General features: G+C 45.6%; 1 protein-coding gene across 1 annotated transcript; it reads right to left on the bottom strand.

Moving 5' to 3' along the window:
* Positions 1-423: 423 nt before the first annotated feature.
* Positions 424-13476, bottom strand: atxn7l2a (ataxin 7-like 2a). Its single transcript, XM_055911144.1, has 10 exons — positions 13319-13476; positions 12005-12073; positions 9461-9794; positions 8973-9226; positions 8615-8697; positions 6401-6606; positions 6137-6314; positions 4953-5074; positions 3916-4774; positions 424-839 (listed from the first exon to the last, which is right to left on the bottom strand). The coding sequence occupies exons 1-10, from the start codon at positions 13446-13448 to the stop codon at positions 822-824; spliced, it is 2253 nt and encodes a 750-aa protein (XP_055767119.1). The 5' UTR covers positions 13449-13476; the 3' UTR covers positions 424-821.
* Positions 13477-13918: the final 442 nt, after the last annotated feature.

The following is a 13918-nucleotide window of genomic DNA, read 5'->3' as shown; positions in this document are numbered from 1 at the left end:
CTAGGGAATCAAGAGGGCGTATTGCACTAATTTGACAAACGCGTGAATAGCCTTTATAATACATTACATTTTTCTATCCAACCCATGTACAAAACACTTCTTACTCCAGTTGTTTTTTGTTATTTTAAGGAGTTGCCCCAATTTCATTAACATGGCGTCATGGAATGCTATCCTTTGAGCAATAATTGGCTAACTCAACGCTCCCTCTCCCACCTTCGTGCAAAGGTGTGAAGGCTACTGTTATGTCACTTCTATACTGGCATCATACAACAGTAATTAAACAATACAGTGAGATAATTTCTCAGACTAACATGGTATAGTCTGGTATATAATATTGTCTGGTATATCAAGGCTGCAAAAAATGATATCTGGTGACCCCCTCTTCCTATACCAGCCTCAAAAGAAAAGCCACAACTTCAAGTGTAAAGGATATTTTTAAACAATTTTTATAAACCAACATATTAATTTAGCAGCATAACCAGAAGGTCTTGAGGTATTTATAAATTCACACACAGAAATTCACGTGTCCCCTTTGTCCTGCACACACTCACCAACATCTGCAAACTCACAAACATACACACACCTCCACATCCGACTCAGGAACTGAACAACACATAGCTCATACTGTATTGGTCTTTAAGCACTCTCTCCCACATACACCTGTACACTCATTCCCATACAGGCTTCAATAGACATATGCACCTGCACACATCGACATTGGGTTGAATAGCCAGTCACACACACACACATCTCGAGTCCTGTGATGTCTGACTACGCAGACAGGGCTGTCTCCCTCATAGTGGCTTGTAAGGCAAGCACTTTTAATGGTGCAGTTTTGGCTGTGGAGAAAGGAAGACTACAGTCAAATGGCTGCTTTATAGTCACAAATACTTGGACAACATTAAATACAATATCATTTGTACCAAACAGTGCATCCAGAAAGTATTCAGACCCCTTGACTTTTCCCACATTACAGCCTCATTCTAAAATGGATTAAATTCATTTGTTTCCTGATAAATCTACACACAACACCCAATAATGACAAAGCAAAAACAGGTTTAGACATTTTAGCAAATGTATTAAAAGTAACATTAATACCTTAATTACATAAGTATTCAGACCATTTGCTTAGACTCGAAATTGAGCTCAGGTGCATCCCATTTCTATTGATCATCCATGAGATGTTTCTACAACTTGAGTAGAGTCCACCTGTGGTAAATTCAATTGATTGGACATGATTTGGAAAGGCACAAACCTGTCTATATAACATCCCATAGTTGACAGTTCATGTCAGAGCAAAAACCAAGCCATGGGTTAGAAGGAATTGTCCATAGAGCTCCAAGACAGGATTGTGTCGAGGCACAGATCTGGGGAAGGGACCCCAAAAAATTCTGTAGCTTTGAAGGTCCCCAAGAACACAGTGGCCTCCATCATTCTTAAATGGCAGATGTTTGGAACCACCAAGACTCTTCCGAGAACTGGCCACCCAGCCAATCTGAGCAATCCGGGGAGAAGGGCCTTGCTCAGGGAGGTGACCAAGAACACGATGGTCACTCTGACAGAGCTCTACAGTTCCTCAATGCATGAGTAGCTTCGGGACAAGTCTCGGAATGTCCTTAAGTGGCCCAGCCAGAGCCCGGACTTGAACCCGATCTAACATCTCTGGAGAGACCTGAAAATAGCTGTGCAGTGGCTTTCCCCAGCCAACCTGACAGAGCTTGAGAGGATCTGTAAAGACGAATGGGAGAAACTCCCCAAATACAGGTGTGCCAAGCTTGTAGCATAACACCCAAGAAGAATCGATGCTGTAATCACTGCCAAAGGTGCTTCAACAAAGTACTGAGTAAAGGGTCTGTACCTACATGTACATACAGTGGGGAGAACAAGTATTTGATACACTGCCGATTTTGCAGGTTTTCCTACTTACAAAGCATGTAGAGGTCTGTAATTTTGATCATAGGTACACTTCAACTGTGAGAGACGGAATTTAAAACAAAAATCCAGAAAATCACATTGTATGATTTTTAAGTAATTAATTCACATTTTATTGCATGACATAAGTATTTGATCACCTACCAACCAGTAAGAATTCCGGCTCTCACAGACCTGTTAGTTTTTCTTTAAGAAGCCCTCCTGTTCTCCACTCATTACCTGTATTAACTGCACCTGTTTGAACTCGTTACCTGTATAAAAGACACCTGTCCACCCACTCAATCAAACAGACTCCAACCTCTCCACAATGGCCAAGACCAGAGAGCTGTGTAAGGACATCAGGGATAAAATTGTAGACCTGCACAAGGCTGGGATGGGCTACAGGACAATAGGTAAGCAGCTTGGTGAGAAGGCAACAACTGTTGGCGCAATTATTAGAAAATGGAATAAGTTCAAGATGACGGTCAATCACCCTCGGTCTGGGGCTCCATGCAAGATCTCACCTCGTGGGGCATCAATGATCATGAGGAAGGTGAGGGATCAGCCCAGAACTACACGGCAGGACCTGGTCAATGACCTGAAGAGAGCTGGGACCACAGTCTCAAAGAAAACCATTAGTAACACACTACGCCGTCATGGATTAAAATCCTGCAGCGCACGCAAGGTCCCCCTGCTCAAGCCAGCGCATGTCCAGGCCCGTCTGAAGTTTGCCAATGACCATCTGGATGATCCAGAGGAGGAATTGGAGAAGGTCATGTGGTCTGATGAGACAAAAATAGAGCTTTTTGGTCTAAACTCCACTCGCCGTGTTTGGAGGAAGAAGAAGGATTAGTACAACCCCAAGAACACCATCCTAACCGTGAAGCTTGGAGGTGGAAACATCATTCTTTGGGGATGCTTTTCTGCAAAGGGGACAGGACGACTGCACCGTATTGAGGGGAGGATGGATGGGGCCATGCATCGCGAGATCTTGGCCAACAACCTCCTTCCCTCAGTAAGAGCATTGAAGATAGGTCGTGGCTGGGTCTTCCAGCATGACAACGACCCGAAACACACAGCCAGGGCAACTAAGGAGTGGCTCCGTAAGAAGCATCTCAAGGTCCTGGAGTGGCCTAGCCAGTCTCCAGACCTGAACCCAATAGAAAATCTTTGGAGGGAGCTGAAAGTCCGTATTGCCCAGCGACAGCCCCGAAACCTGAAGGATCTGGAGAAGGTCTGTATGGAGGAGTGGGCCAAAATCCCTGCTGCAGTGTGTGCAAACCTGGTCAAGAACTACAGGAAACGTATGATCTCTGTAATTGCAAACAAAGGTTTCTGTACCAAATATTAAGTTCTGCTTTTCTGATGTATCAAATACTTATGTCATGCAATAAAATGCAAATTAATTACTTAAAAATCATACAATGTGATTTTCTGGATTTGTGTTTTAGATTCCGTCTCTGACAGTTGAAGTGTACCTGTGATAAAAATTACAGACCTCTACATGCTTTGTAAGTAGGAAAACCTGCAGTGTATGAAATACTTGTTCTCCCCACTGTAATTACCTCGACTACCCGGTGCCCCCGCACATTGACTCTGTTCCGGTACCCCTGGGATATAGCCTCGCTCTTGTTATTTTACTGCTGCTCTTTAATTATTTGTTACTTTTATTTCATTTTTTTAAGGTATTTTTCTTAACTGCATTGTTGGTTAAGAGCTTGTAAGTAAGCATTTCACTGTAAGGTCTACACCTGTTGTATTCAGAGCATGTGACAAAATTAGATTTGAATACTTATTTAAATGTGATTTCAGTTTTTATTTGTCATTATGTTTTTGCTTTGTCATTATGGGGTAGTGTGGAGAGGTAAAAAACAACAATATAATCAATTTTAGAATAAGGCTGTAATGTAACAAAATGTGGAAAAAGTGAAGGGTTTGAATACTTTCCAGAATGCACTGTATGTACATAACATATTCCTAATATAATCTTAAGTAGTAACCCACCTTCTGTGTGCCCATTTTCTTCTCCAACCCACCAGGCAGCGCCCCCCCCTTACTGTCCTTCCAGGGGTAGAAATTGGAGCGAGGGGAGGAGGGAAGGCGGTGCGGTTTAGAGGGGGGCGAGGGTTCACTGCTGCCCCCCTTGCGTTTCTTCCCCAGCCCCCTGTGCTCGTACCCCGCCGCTCCCCTCCCGTGTAGTCCTGAGTCCCCACCTCGGCTGTGAGGGTCGGGTGGGGAGGAAGAGTGTCCAGAGGTTGGATGTGTCCGTTTAAACGCCCAGGCTGCCGCTGGCGAATGGGGCTCCGAGGGGGATGGCTGGGGGCGGGGTTTGCTGCTGGGGGAGAGAGTACCATTGGTCTGGCTGTGAGGAGTGGGTGGGGTGGTCTTAGAGGAAGTGGAGGGGGGCCGTCCCCGGTCCTGGAGGATGATAGAGTTCCTGTCTGGGCCGCAATGCTCACCCTCCTGTGACGGGGCTTTGCGCTTACGGAGGGCTGCGGCAGCAGCAGCCTCCTCTCTGAGTCTCAGCTGCTGCTTGCTGGGTCGCCCTACCGGGTTCTTGGGCCTTCCGGGCCCTGGTGGCCGTCCTGGGCCTGTCTGACGGACAGGAGGGGTCGCAGGGGCTACACTTTGGCTGCCACTAGCACTGGAGTTCTCTGATTGGTTAATGGCTGTGGAGTGGGAGGGGATTTGTAGGCGTGTCTCCCTTCCTGGTCCGTGGGAGGAAGAAGAGGGGGGCCTGAGGGAGGGGGTGCTGTGGCTTCCTGTCCTGACTTTAGAATGCAGGGAGGAAAAGGAGGAGGAAGAGGGGTTGTTCTTCGCAGAGGGACTCTGGGACTGGAGGTCTGAAGCTTGAGGTATTTTCCTGCAGAGATAATATACCTGTATTAGATAGAGAGAAAACTACAATGCAACACTTTGTGCAGAGGGGAAACAATCAGGAAAATGGTGCTCGAACAGCACTATGTAGCTCTTATGACAAACCTCTGCACCAGTAAACATTTTTAAGTTACCACAGGGCCACACATCACAAAGAATCTTACTTCCAGAGGTGGGCGCTGATGTGCTGCTCCACCATGGCGTTGAGTGCCGACCGCAGATGGTGGAGCCGTCGGTCAAAGGTGTACACACCACGACCCATCTCATGACTGCCAAATGAGCACACCTAGGGAGAGGAAACAGAGCACATGGTGGGTTAGGGGGACTTAACACGGTCAGTGCTGGCAACATGTCTATTTTACAGCTGTGAAAAGGTCAGCATACTACAGTAATATACACTGAGTATACCAAACATTCGGAAAACACCTATTGCATTGCACCTCCCCCTCGTTTGTCCTCAGAACAGCCTTAATTCGTCGAGGCATGGACTCTACAAGGTGTCAAAAGCGCTCCACAGGGATGCTGGGTCATGTTGACTCCAATGCTTCCCACAGTTGTGTCAAGTTGGCCGGGATGTCCTTTGGGTGGAGGACTATTCTTGATACACATGAGAAACTGTTAAGTGTAAAAAAAACACAGCAGCGTCGCAGTTCTTAACAGACTCAAACCGGTGCACCTGGCACCTACTACCATACCCCGTTCAAAGGACTCAAATCTTTTGTCTCTGTCATTTTCATTCGAAGCAGTATAAGAAGCAGTAGATCTGTTTTATTTGCGCAATTTCTGTGTTTCGGTTGTTTCGTTTTTGCCTCTTTTACGTTCAGATTTGTACACCAGCTTTAAACAGCTGAAAATACAATATTTTTGGTTATGGAAAATGTATTTCACAGAGGTGTAGACAGTGCAATGATTCTCCACACCAGGGTTCCCCCCTCGGGGTGCATGTTTAGTTTTTTTGCCCTAGCACTACACAGCTGATTCAAATAATCAAAGCTTGATGACGAGCTGGTTATTGGGGAGTGGGGGCAGAACCTAGTTTGGGAAACCCGGCTCTAGACTATACGTGCCTGTTTTGTCACAAACTGAAATGAAGAGAACTATAAGAATGTTAGCAACTGGGAAATGGCAGAGTGATTTCTCCATAGTGCAGCTTTAAAAAATCCTTCTTTAACCTGTCTCCTCCCCTTCATCTACACTGACTGATGTGGATTTAACAAGTGACATCAATAAGGGATCATAGCTTTCACCTGGGCAGTCTGTCATGGACAGAACAGGTGTTTTTTTTTGTACACTCAGTGTACATCTGATAATACCACTAGGAGTAGTTGATGACATCCTGTAATCTTACCGCGGCTGGTTTGGGGTGCCAGGAGGAGGAGGAAGGGTATTCGTACGACTCCTCAGGCCCCTCTCCCTCGCTCTCGTCGCTGGAGATGCGCCCTTGGGTGAGTGGTGATGGGGCGCTACCCTCCTCCTGACAAGGTTTGTCTTCCTCTGGAGCGCTTTCTAAAGACGCCCTGGACCGACTGAACACACACGTGTTAATATTTTGTCCACATCCACGAGTACCTTTACTATTACTTTAACACATCTGATAACATAAGTCCCCTACCTGAAGGCAGGGTTGTTGGTGAGGGGTCTCCTGCAGTGGGGGGGTGCTGGGGGGTCCTCGGGGCTGGGGGACCGACCCGAGCCACTCCCCTCCTGGGTCTGACCCCCCCGCTCACGGATCCGGGCCCCCGTCTTCAGCTCGGCCACCAGTTGGTCAAAGTTTTTACTCCGACCAGGAACCTTCCGCCGCTGGTGGATGGAGTGAATCTAAGGACAGGAGAAAGAAACAGACCAGGGAGAGAAAACAATTAAATACTATTATTGATGCGTTTATCTAAAAATGTCAGTTTCTTACACACAAAGGTGACTCAAAACGCATCAGCCTATACTTTCCATCCAAATAGACATGATAAAAATAGTCCTTGTGCGGTGAATATAGGGCGATGCTGTCCAACTTTCCTTTGTGTTTTGGAGGGAAAACTATAGCGCCCAGCCCCTATGACTGCCAAGTCCTGATAACCACTGATGGTCTGTAGTGATCGTTTTCAATCTAGTTCACTAATTCTAGGGTAAATGTGTTCTCGCACATCATCTTCTCACATCCACAGATGGGTCTGAGATGAGGTGGGATTCATTAGCATTTGAACGATGCTGCTAGAGATGACCTGAATCACACACAGACAACATACGCCTGAGCAAATCTGTTGAGTGGAGCGACAAACTATGAGGAGAGGGATGATTTTGAAGGAAACAAGCATCAGAAGTCCCTCAGAAAAGCAGAGCCTTAACCAGAATGTGAGAGAGATGTAGAATGCATTAAAAAGAGCCTGGATTTCATTAAAAATACATAGGTATAACCACTGATGACAAAAGATTGCTCTATCAAATAGTCTTGGTAAAGAGGGAGGATAAGCCCTGGGACAGCAGGCAATTAGACGTTAAGAAAGATCCAGTGTGGGCGTCTGAACGAGAAGCGAGGCAGAGAAGCAGTTTTCCTCAGATGCTTCCCCTTTCCTGTAAAAAAATTAAAATACAAAAAAATAAAGATTAAAAAAAATATATATATATATATTTTTTTTTTTAATCGGGTCATATCTGCTCCTGCCTACACGTGACCCCTCTGCGCGCTGAGACGCAGCCGGGTTCCTCTTTTATACAAACCAGCCAGCCACACACCCTTCCTGTGCTCTCAGCTCAGGACCTTGTAATAACCGATCTAACATGGGGTGGGTAAAAGAAAGGTTTCCACTACCTTGCCTTCACCTCCCTAGTCATGTCAGAGCAGCGATTTTGAGAAGGAGGAAGGTTTGTCTCTACCACTGTAACTCCACTGGGGCTAGGGGACATTTTTAATACCACAATGTCCTCAATACCCTGCACAAAATACCCCTTACCTTATGTAGAGAACCTTCCAAATACTACGGCAACGCCACAATCACGAAACATGACATTTAGAAGAATAATGTACTATGCTGCCATAGCAATGAATAGCTGAAGTGTAGACTATAGGAGAGACATGAGGAGGACAAAGAGCGTCAAAATGGAGAGAAATGATTCATCCTCATCATACGAAAAGGGCACAATTAAGCCTACACGTCATGTCACCCCTTTCGTTTAAAAGAGTCTTTGTTTGAAATACATGCCTGATGTGACGTCATGAATGTAAGTAATTACTATCATTGGAGCTCCTCCAATTATCATAGGAGAGTAATAACCTAGACATGTCTCTTAACCTGTGTCTGACAGTTCCCCTTTCTTATGGTCGCCGAATCACAGATAAAAGAAAACCCCCAAGTTATTACTCTTGGCAAATCACTGACCGTCTTTCTATTGGGAAAGGATTTTCATCTCTTGCCAGTTGGACCCACAATAGAGGAGCCAGCGTGTGTAGATAAGTTCCTCAAACAAATCAATCAGTTGGAACAAGATATCTGTCAGCAGTGAACAATGGGAAAAGTCACAATCCTCCAAACTTCACATCCTGTACGGACTCTTTATGAGTCAACATAATTGGGTCAAAAGCAGTAAGGACAGAAGTCATTTTCCCAATGCATTAGTCACCTGGCCACTGAATACGCAAACGTATGAGGGCTGGGGGAGAAAGAAGAGGAAAAAGGTGGGGGAGAGGGAGAATGAGCTGGAAGAGGGAGAGGAAGGAAAAGAGAGGAGAGAAAAAGGGGGGGGGGGGGGGTGAAGAGGAAGGGATGGAATACTATAGGTGGCAAGGAAGAAAAGGCTGGGCCAAGAAGAGAGGACACTGGGTGTGCGAACTTACATTGCAGGTCAGGAGACGAGTGCAGACTTTCTTCCTCTCGGGGTCTAGTACTCCGCAGTGCTTGTCGAGATCACACTCTCTCCCTGGAGATGACAGGAACAGAAGAGTGTCTTAATAGCAATCAAACTCAACGGCTGTGACTCAATCGGAATTAGCTTCCTAGCTCTGTGCTCTTTCCTCTCTGATCACTAGCCCGGTAATAGAAGATGTCACTTCATTTTAGCATTCCTCTATTTAACAAGCTCTTCACCCAACAAAACAGGTCCTGAGGGGAAGGCCCCTCTCTGTTAAAAAAAAGACATTGCATCTCAGTGACCCAAAGTTGTATGAACTAAGATGAAAGGAAATAAAGACTCACTGGAGGCCACTTTGTTGTAGGGTCTTGGTCCACGAAGGTGGGCAGGGAGGGTAGGGGCCGATGTGGCCTCCTTCCTCTGGGTGTGTGTCCTCTCACTGTTGGAGGGCCGGCCGGGCGGGGTGTCTCCATGGGGCCAGGGTGGGTCTCTGAGGGAGGGGAGTGGGGAGCTCAGGGGAGGCTCCAGGGGTGGAGGCTGCTTAAACACAGCCGACTCAGAGTGACCACTGTGGGGGCTCTTATCTAGCGGGGAGTGGCTGAAGGGACACAAAAACAAAACAAAAACAGAGCAAGAACATGGTCAGATGTTTAAAACATGGAAATTAAATCAGAATAAATGTTACCAATAATGTTAAATCTCACAGGTGGTTATAGATACAATAAGAAGGTTTTCACCCCTTTAAAAAAATTAAAAAGGAAAATAATAGGACTACTAAACCTATCCTCCAATCCCCCCTCTTAATGCCCTTCATCTATCCCATCCCTCTTACCGTACTACATCCTTGGGGGGCTTGGTATGTCTTAACTGGGGGGGTGTGGATGGGGATGGGGGGGATGCTCGTGGTGCCCCGGACCCTTGCCCCCTCCCTTCCCAGGAGGAAGAGGAAGAGGTTGCGTGAGTGGAGGATGGGGAGTGGCTGTGGCGGGGTCGCTGCTGGGGGGCTGGAGGGGGGGGGCGGAGGCGTGCGTACAGCTTGCTCAGTGGGCCATGTCTCCTCTCACAATGCTTCTCAAAAGCCTGGGGCTTGACCACCTGGCCACAGTGGCTACACACCACCAAGTAGAAGTCATCTTGGCCCGGGTAGTGGCCGAAGATAGACATGTCTGGAGGTTAGGAGAGAGCGAAAGGAAAAACAGGTGAGAAATCACACATAATGGGAAAGCGGGTATAGACACACATGGGTCGTTCCATGTCATTTCAGCAAGCCATGCCACCCACCATCTCAGATTGTTCTGAAATGGTTTCTGTTAAAAACAGATAAGACTGGAATTCTGAAAACATTATTTTCTTGAAATATAATTAGATCTCTGAACAATTAAGCTAATTGATTGCACCCAAATTGGCCATTTTAATTTATAGGACTCGTAAAATATTCAATAATGATAGTTGCTAATATCCAATTTGGACCAAACTTTCTTCTAACAATGAGTAAGACAGGAGGATTCAATAATGATAGTTGCTCTTATTTCCTGTTTACATAGAGTCCGATTTGAAAAAGGAATCCAAAGTGGCCAAAAGTAAACCATGGACCCCCCATACCCCACGCCAATCCCACCCCAACAACAATATATAGTATCGGTTCACTATGTCTGACAAGTAGTATAGAGCTGCGGCTTGGAATATTGTTTCTTCATCCTATTTAATGTATTCTCAGTGAATTTGTTGCGGAAAGACCCCTTATTGTTAAAGGGATAGTTCACCCAAATTACAAAATGACATTGGTTTCCTTACCCTATAAGCAGTCTTACATGGACCAGGTATGGCAGCAACACAAGAAATCACACACACCTCACTCACAAACACACACTCAAAGCCAAGGCTGCGGTCACATGTTAGAGACATTGAACCACCGGACACTTTACGTTTCACACAGTATTTAAATCCATTATCCTATAGCTCATTCTAATATTTATCCTACAGTACATTGTATTTTAGTTACACTTTATACACACACCACATATTTATCTATACACTGGATTCTTGACATCGCTCACTAATATATCTACTGCTGTACATATTCTTAGTATATCTTGTGTAAATTCTCCTGGTGTACATACGTATAGATTGCATTTTGATTAATGATACAGTGCTAGTTGGGTTGTTCATTTGATTTGCCCCACCGTTCTAGATTTATCTTCTATTTTCTCTTAATTTTTTTAATTATTTGTGTACTTGTTAGAAATGTTACTGCATTGTTAGGAGCTAGTAACATCATTTAGCTGCACCCGCTATAAAACCTAAACTGTGCAACCAACCAATAAACTTGATAAACTAGTTAGTCCAATGACTGGAAGTCCATGGCTATCTGCTAGCATGCTAGACACGCGAAACTACCTCTAACGTCCTTCGTACTGAACAAATCTACGAGTTCATATGACTCTGGGGAAGTCGATAGAGAGCCTCAATACAAAAATATCCCTTTAATTTCTCAGAGATCAAATTGGAACGACCCACATCACAGTGTCTATATCACCCTGAGAAACAAATTATATTTCAACAAAACAATGTTGCATTGGGCCTCCCAAGGGGTGCAGCGGTCTAAGGCACTGCCTTGCAGAGCGAGAGGCATCACTACAGACCCGGGTTTGATCCCAGGCTGTGTCGTCCGGGTTAGGTGAGGGTGAGGGTTTGGCCGGCCGGGATGTCCTTGTCCTAGCGACTCCTTGTGACAGGTGTTCTTCCGACACATTGGTGCGGCTGGCTTCCGGGTCAAGCGGGCAGGTGTTAAGTAGCGCGGTTTGGCGAGTCATGTTTCGGAGGACGCATGACTGGACCTTTGCCTATCCTTAGCCCGTTGGGGAGTTGCAGTGATAAGACAAGATCGTAATTGGATCGCAATTGGATATCACGAAATTGGGAAGAAAAAGGGGGTAAAATACAAAAAATATATATGTTCCATTAATGTTGTTTGAAACAAAAAACGATTTCAGAACAATCTGAGATGGTGGCTGTCGAAATCGTCTGTTTTTGAGGTGGAACAACCCAAATCACATTGTCTGTCACCCTGAGAAACACACGCAGTTCGACAAGTACACACGGCAGTGTCTGTCAGACAGCTGCTGCTGCAGACTGCCAGGCTGGTTGCGAGAGAGATCCTAGCAGGGAGCAGCCCCCCCGTGCCCCCCAACCCCATTCAGTTCTTAAGACAAGACACCCAGGGGAGCACTGGAAAAAGAAGCCAAATCTGGAGACACACACACTCTGTGCAGAAGCTGTGTCCATTGTTGCCAGGGGACCTGGATAGTAAGGTTCGATGCCAATCTAAACCTTAGTATGAAGGATGTAACAAACATGCACTCCAATAAAGACTTACCTTCCTTCCTAAGAGACATTGCCTCGGCTGCGTTCTTCCCATTCTTGCTGCAGTCATCTCCATCAGAGCCTGAAAACAGAGACTCTGTGACTGAGGTGCAGTGGTCAGGGAATTTCATCAGAGGGGATAAGGCATACAGGATACAAATGCATGGCTACTGGGCTTTGGGCGCATCTCAATAGTCAAGGTTGTTCCTCCATCACCTCTTCTTCGTTTGATCCACAATGATCTGAAAGGCAGGTCAAATGAAAGCAACACGGAAGACGAACACCTTTGCCAGTCAAGTTACTCCATATCAGTGGGTATGGGGGAGGAGATGAGAAAGCCATTTTAGATTATTAAGATGAATCCCCTTGTCGGTGTTGACTAGACAGGTTCTGATCGTGACTTCCTGTCTCACAACTGGTAACTTGCACAACAGATCACAGAGATATGCATTACAGCTTCAATATAGATGTGAATTCCCTTTCAGTATAAATGTTCATTTTCAAGAAAACTAGCTAGCTGAATAAGTGACTCCCTTTCACATGGTGAACTTGGCCCCTCTGTCTGTTGCTGTGCTTGATTTAGGCTATGAGCATGATCTTTGACCTAATACGTGTGTTTACCGTTGGAATCATGTTCATTATGTTAGAGATAATTGTTGGTTTATAAGAAAGTTAGGGAGAGTAGAGTAGCACTTGGAGAGGTGCCAGACAATGAATGCGCGCGCATATACACTTCTGTAACTGTTTAGACACTTATCTCGTCTTGAAACAAACTTTTAAAAAAATAATTATGCCTCGAATCCACAGTGCTTCCAACAACGTGAATCGAGAATAGTTCGAAATTCGCCCTGAAATAACAATCTAGACTAGCATTTACATGGTGGCAACAGCATCAGACTATCATCCTGTTAGCAGTATTATCTTCATTGCTAATACGGCCAGCTTGCTATGGCAAGAAGTTGCTCGCCCAACCATCCCTACAACTAATGCAAGCTGCCTTCCGCTGTGTGGGGCTATAGTTCTATTTGGGCGTGTGACGCTGTAATGAGAGCATACTGTCAAATGGTTGCCATGGTGTGTGTGTATGTGTACATAAAAAGATAAAATGAGGATAAAATAGACACAATTATCACTTTTTTTCCGGAAGACCCCGACCGCTAGGACCTGGGAGAGAGCAACATGTTATCCAGCAAGCGCTAGGACCCAGTAGGGTCTTTGTTTGGGTAACATGGTTATGGCTGCCGCCCGTTTCCACGAAAATAAACCTCAACAGAATGGCCAATCGATTTGATATCTGACAATACCGATTCCAAAGGTGCTCCCTTACCTTCCGACGCAGTCACACCGGCTCTCTCAGCCCAAGCGCTCCAGCTTTGGCCCACGAAATCATCGAGACTAGGCACCCGCCGTTCCAAAGCAGCCATTACTTTTACTGCGCGTTCACACACCGCCATCATCACTGCTCCGCAAGTGACTTACGTCATATTCCGCGTTCACCACAGCGATGGGAAGTCCCTGCGTGCGCGTTCACGAAACTCCCGCACGTAGCAATCGAGTCTAAAACATTGCGGGGGAGAACTACAGTAAACAACTGGCGAACAGCAGGAGGTCACTTGACTGTCTATTGGGTGTTGAGTGTTTATGCTGTGGACAAGATGGGAAGCCTTGCTATTTCAATCTCTGTTGTGCTTCAGTAGTAAACTTGAAACTGAAACAAAAAAAAATAACAAGGTCGGTTTCCCACATCAGCACAGGTGAAGGAAATGATACAGAGGAGACCACTTCAGAAGTTCAGACCATTCAGATGCTGCCGATGGAACATTGTATCTTCCTGCATAACCAGGCACTGGTACAGCTAGATGAAAACACGCAGTCAGATGCTATCCCCTTCACAGACCCCAAAGCACTGGAAAGAAAATATAATATG

Source organism: Salvelinus fontinalis, chromosome 3, assembly GCF_029448725.1.
Source record: "Salvelinus fontinalis isolate EN_2023a chromosome 3, ASM2944872v1, whole genome shotgun sequence".
Taxonomy (NCBI): Eukaryota; Metazoa; Chordata; class Actinopteri; order Salmoniformes; family Salmonidae; genus Salvelinus; species Salvelinus fontinalis.
This window is presented reverse-complemented; position numbering and strand designations above follow the sequence as displayed.